Genomic DNA, 6,000 nt, shown 5'->3' on the forward strand with positions numbered 1-6,000 from the left:
CAAACTAGAGAAATATAGCCTAGATTAGCCTATTATAAGGTGGATGCACAACTGGCTGGAAAACCATACTCAGAGAGTAGTTATCAGTGATTCACAATCAAGCTGGAAGAACCTATCAATTGGGGTCCCACAGGGATCAGTTCTGGCTCCACTTCTGTTCAAATGATTTGGATAATGATATAGAGAGTATACTTATAAATTTTATGGATGATACCAAGATGAGAGGGATTACAAGCTATTTGGAGGACAGGAGTAGATTTCAAAAGTGGAACAATGGTCTGAAGTAAATAGGATGGAATTCAATAAGGACAAATGTAAAGTACTCCAGTTAGGAAGTAATCAATTGTACAAATAGAAAATGGGAAATGACTGCCTAGGAAGGAGTACTGCAGAAAAGGATATGGGGGTTATGGTGGATCACAAACTAAATATGAGTTAACAATGTAATAGTGTTGCAGAAAAAGCAAACATCATTCTGGCATGTATTACCAGGAGTGTTGTAAGCAAGACATGAGAAGTAATTCTTCCACTCTACTCAGCACTGATAAGACCTCTACTGGAGTATTGGATCAAGTTCTGGGCACCACAGTTTGGGAAAGATGTGGACAAATTGGAGAAAGTCCAAAGAGAAGCAACAAACATAATTAAAAGTGTAGAAAATATGACCTATGAGGAAAAATTGAAAAAAAACGGGTTTGTTTAGTCTGGAGAAGAGACGACTGAGGAGGGACATGGTAAGTCTTCAAGTATGTAAAAGGTCATTAGAGGAGGGTGATAAATTGTTCTCCTTAACCACTGAGGACAGGACAAGAAGCAATAGGCTTAAATTGCAGCAAAGGAGATTTAGATTAGACATCAGGAAAATCTTTCTAACTGTAAAGGTAGTTAAGCACTGTGGAATCTGTCATTGGAAGTTTTTAAGAACAGGTTATACAAACACCTGTTGGGGTGATCTAGTTAATTCTTAGTCCTGCCTCAGTGCAGGGAACTGGACTAGATGACCTATTGAGGTCCCTTCCAGTCTCCCTACATTTCTATGGTTTTCTGATTCTAGTTGCCATTCTTAAGTAGTAATGTGGCACTTTATTGTCAGATCAACCTCCTTCCCCATGTTCAGGTGTTCCTAAACCTCTGACTGCTAGAACCTGGTACTGGAACTCAGTAAATTGCTCTGCTCTGTTTTGTTCACTCCCTCTGAAGCATCTGACACCTGCCACTGTCAGAAGACAGGATACTGGGCTAGTTGGACCATTGGTCTGACCCAGTATGGCTGTCCTTATGTAGTAAAACCAATGGTAGGAGTATGGAGGAGGAACACCCCATGTGAATTTCTTCAGAGTTCTCTATTAATTGTTGGAAGAGGGAGGGTTGCCTTGTCTTTGGAATGACTGGCTGTTCCACCTCCATATCCCTGTACAGAAGCCCTGCACCTTCCTCTCGCTTCAGTGGAGATGCACAAACAAGACTTTTTCTGGCCAAGGCTGCCCCCAAGCAACCCCCATTGGCTGGGAACAGCAAACTGTGGCCACTGGGAGCTGTGGGGAGCCGTGCCTGCGGACGATCAATGTCAGCAAAATGTCTCACAATCTGTAATCAAATTACCCTAATGGGCTGCATGCACCACCACTGCTGTAAAGCCATCCTTGCTGCAGCTGCTGTCCCTAGCACCACGCTGCACCCTTGCCTTCCAGACCGGCCTGCCCAGGTGCCATGTAAGTCCCAAACTCTGAGATGGGACACAGGGTGCTGAAGCGAAGCGGGGCATGGCCAGGCAGATCCCCATGAGGAACTCGTGTGCAGGAGCCAGTCCCACAGCAGCAGCAAAGAGGAGCAGAACTGGCCACCTCATTGACCACTCAGGTTTGGCCGCACCACCAGCCCTCTGTCAGGATAGGGAGGGGGATAAATGGTATTGCAATCTGGTGCAGGGGAGTCGCAGTGCCACTCAGTGGCACCGTGTCCCTTCCGTCATGACACGAGGCTAAACTTCAATAGTGCTGCAATGCCCATGCACCTGGTCACAACACCACTCACTCAATTTAATCCCTGTAGCACTCCCCTCTGCTGTTATGACCAAATCTGAATGGGCAGTGGGATGGCCAATGCTGTTCCCCCTCACTGCTGCCCAGCAGTATGCACCGTGCGTAACGTGAATATAGCTGTAGGTGCCACAGATCCCTCCTCTAGCAGGGGAGACAGATGCATGAATCTGAAGGCCATGATCCGGGCCACAGACAGACACATTCTATTATCAAAACAGTAGTGTACGCGTTGTGTAAATGAATCTGCTGATTCAGACTTTGGGCTTATGCTCTATCAAAACTGTTTGCTTCTTTTTAGGCAATAATATTAAACAATCCTTGAGGATTTCAGAATAAAATATATTAATATTAGTACTAGCAATATATGTATCTAGCTTGACAAAGTAATGTGGTAATATGATAAAAATGCTTTAAAATATACGTTGTGAATGCGTTTTTTGGGGTTATAAAAATAATACTAGATGGACGGACACTGTAGATAAAAGATGCGTGAAAAATGGCTTTAATTTATCACTGGATAAAATCTATCATATTTCTTCTTTACTGTTATTTCCCATACATTTAACTGATTTTCTAAATTTCCTGTGAGCAATTGTGTGTCTAATTTGTGCAACTACTACAGCAGTTCCAGTGTGCACTCATATCAGGTTGCTGCTCATGGCCTGTTTATATCTAACTATATAATATGCACATTCAATTACTTTCAATCATGGTATTGTACACACAAATTAGACAACTAATTGTGCATAGTCAGACTGATAATCAGGCCATTAGTGAGAAGAATTGTATATTATGAACTTGATCTTGCTTACTTGGGAAAAATACCCAGTCAAGTCAATGGAAGTTTTGCCTGTGCAAAAGATGCAAGATATACTGTATATACTCATTCATAAGCCAAATTTTTTTTAGTAAAAAAAGGAAAGCACCAGAGAAGGGGGTCGGCTTATGAATAGGAAAGGAGAGGGAGAGGTGGGACACAGCCCCTCTGCCCAACAGAGGGAGCAAGGAGAGGCAGCACAGCCAGCGGAGACAGAAGGGAAGAGGTGGGGCCAGAGTCTCTCCACTTCTGGCCACGCTGCTCTCCCCACAGCCTCTGAAGCAGCTGCAGCTCCAGGGCTGGCAGCATAGGCGTACGCAGCACATTTCATTAGGGTGTGCACCCAGGGAATTTTATTTAATTTTTTTTAAAGGCAAACATCATAAAGGCTGTGGTGTAGGAGGGAGTGCGGGGTGTGGGAGAGCGTGTGGTGTGCAGGAAGGGACTCAGGGCAAGGGATTGGGGCAGAGGAGGGGTTCGAGGTGCAGGGAGGGGGCTCAGGGCAGGGAGTTGGGGGGCAGGGTGCAGGAGGGGTTCAGGCTCCGGCCTGGCACCACTTACCTGCAGCGGCATGCTCCCTACCTGCCTGCCCTGGCCCCATGCCGCGCCACTCACCACATCCCTGCACGACCCCGAGGAGGGGGCACAGGGCTCCACACGCTGCCCTTGCCACGCTTCCGGGTACCTCCCCCGAAGCTCTCATTGGCCGCGGTTCCCTGTTCCCTGGGCAAACCTGGCACACCCTGTGCACATGCCTATGGCTGGCTGGCAGGCTGCAGCCGTGCCGCTCGCCTCCGCCCCCCAGAGCAGGCTGTGGCTGCACCGCCCGGCCCAGCCCGCTGGAACATGCTGTGGCCGCACTGCCCAGCCTGCCCAAGCAGCTCCAGCCAGGCCAGAGACATTCTCCCTTGGCCCTCCCCAGATAAGGTGGGAAGGGATGGGATGGGGACAGTGTGGGGGTCCTGGGCTAGGGGTGGGGTCATGTGGGGGGTGGTCACAGGGGTTACTCACCTGACTCCCAGCTTCTCCCCCCCAAAATTTCCCCACCAGTTGCTGTCCCGGCCCATCAGGGTAAGCAGCTGGTGTGCCGGGACACATTGTTTACTTAGGTTTACCTCTGTGCCTGCGGACACTCGAGGTAAATAAACCATCTTGGCCCCCCAGCGGCTTATCCTCATGGCCCGGGAGCCAAAGTTTGCTGACCCCTGAATTATAGGGTTGGCTTATGAATGGGTTATAAAAAATTTCCATTTTTACTTATCCATCTTGAGGGGTCGGTTTATAAACTAATCAGCTTATGATCCAGTATATATATATATATATATATATAAAAACAGTTAATTTGTCCTGTCACTTGTCTTGCAGTGCATTTAAAGAGAAACCATGGCTTCAACAACTGGGAATTGCAAGAACCCTAGCTAAGAAGAGTGTCTGCAAACCTGTATACTGATAAAGGCCTGATTTCATACTGAATGTTTCCAGGAATCTGTAGTTTGGGAAGAGAGCCTATGTTTGAATGCTCTAACATTATCAACGTCCTATTCGACAAGCATCCTAAATTCAATGACATAGTACACAGATATGGTCAATGAAGGTATATTAACAATTAATACATTACATGAAGATAACGTATAAATCATTAGTGGATGCTCTGGGCTTCATCTGTTTCAGATGTTTGATCTCTTTAGCGCTAAAGAGAATAAAGATTAAATCATGTGACAAAAATAATTCTGAAAAACTGAATGCAACGTGTAAGGGAAAAAGAATGACTCATTAAATTAGTGTGAACCAAAGGTTTTCAGCATTGTATAGCACCACTGTGAGAGAAAAATTAGATCACCTAGGACTAAGCTTTAATGTGCTAAGCAAAGCCTGTGAGAATCTCCTACTGAACTTCTAGTCATGCTTGCAGACTTCATCCTCCAGCACTCCCTAGGAGTTTAAAGACCTTCCACTCCTATCTCTAAAACAGTTTCAAAATGACTTTGATTAAAACCTTTTCTGCAGCTCCTGCTATCCAGAAGAGCCTGCCCTGTGTCTCTCTACCTCATTGAATCTCTATCCTTTTTTAAGTCTCCTCTGCAAATCTATCTTTTCTCTCTTGCATACTTTCTTTCTCTCTTCCATTGAGATATTTATTTAGGGTCCTCATTCTGCCAAACCTTACTTATATGAGTAATCCTTACTTGTGCAGTCCCATTGAACTCAAGGGACTAGTCCTGTGTGCAGTAAATGTGTGACCAGGAGTGTTTGCAAGGCCTTGTCTATGCTTGAAATGCTAAGCAGCACAGCTGCAGTGCTTTAGTGTTGAAATTCATTACAATGATGGGAAGGATTCTCTCATTGGCGTCGTTAATCCACCTCCCCAAGAGCCGATAACTAGGGCTACATCGACACACAGCCAGGATCCACACTCTGAGATTGATCCACCGGCGGTCAATTTAAGGGGTCTAGTGAAGACCCACCAAATTGACAGGGATCGCTTTCCAGTTGACCCCTGTGCTCTACCCGATGAGAAGAGTAAGGTGGGCCGACAGGAAAGTTTCTCCCGTTGACCCCCCGTGGTGTAGACCCCGTGTTAATTCGACCTAAGGTACATTGACTCCAGCTATGTTATTCATGTAGCTGGAGTTGCGTAGTGTAGGTTGACTTACGGTGGTAGTGTAGACATAACCTAGGTCAACAGAAGAATTCTTTTGTCAAACCTAGAGCTATCTACAGTGGGGCTTAACTACATCACTCAGGAGTATGGATTTTTCATTCCCCTGAGTGATTTAGGTGGATTGACTTCACATTTGAGTGTAGACCTCAGGGCCGCCCAGAGAGGGGGGCAAGAGGGGCAATTTGCCCCAGGCCCCGCGTCCCGCAGGGGCCCCCACGAATGTTTTCTGGGGCCCCTGCAGTTCCGGTTGAGCTCCCGCAGGCATGACTGCAGCAGGTCCACCGGAGCCCGGGACGAGTGGACCTGCCGCAGGCATGACTGCGGAGGGGGCGCTCGTCCCGCGGCTCGGCTGGACCTCCCGCAGGCATGACTGCGGCAGGTCAAGCGGAGCCACGGGACCACGGCACCCGCCGCAGTCACTCGTCCCGGGCTCCGGTCGACCTGCCGCAGGCATGCCTGCGGGAGCTCAACCGGAGCCA

General features: G+C 47.3%; 1 protein-coding gene across 9 annotated transcripts in view; it reads left to right on the plus strand.

Annotated features, from left to right (window-relative positions):
• ANKUB1 (ankyrin repeat and ubiquitin domain containing 1) overlaps nucleotides 1-4,332 on the plus strand; it is a 45,696-nt gene extending 41,364 nt beyond the window's left edge. For 8 of the 9 annotated variants that reach the window (XM_039487870.1, XM_039487872.1, XM_039487869.1 and 5 more), the window contains one exon: nucleotides 4,225-4,332. In XM_039487870.1, the coding sequence (XP_039343804.1) occupies nucleotides 4,225-4,309 (85 nt within the window). In that variant the 3' untranslated portion in view covers nucleotides 4,310-4,332. Of the gene's footprint in view, nucleotides 1-492; nucleotides 657-4,224 lie in introns of those variants that run through there. The other variant, XM_039487867.1, reaches the window with a different exon arrangement.
• The last annotated feature ends 1,668 nt before the right edge of the window (nucleotides 4,333-6,000 follow it).

This window comes from Mauremys reevesii, linkage group 9 (genome assembly GCF_016161935.1).
Source record: "Mauremys reevesii isolate NIE-2019 linkage group 9, ASM1616193v1, whole genome shotgun sequence".
Taxonomy (NCBI): Eukaryota; Metazoa; Chordata; order Testudines; family Geoemydidae; genus Mauremys; species Mauremys reevesii.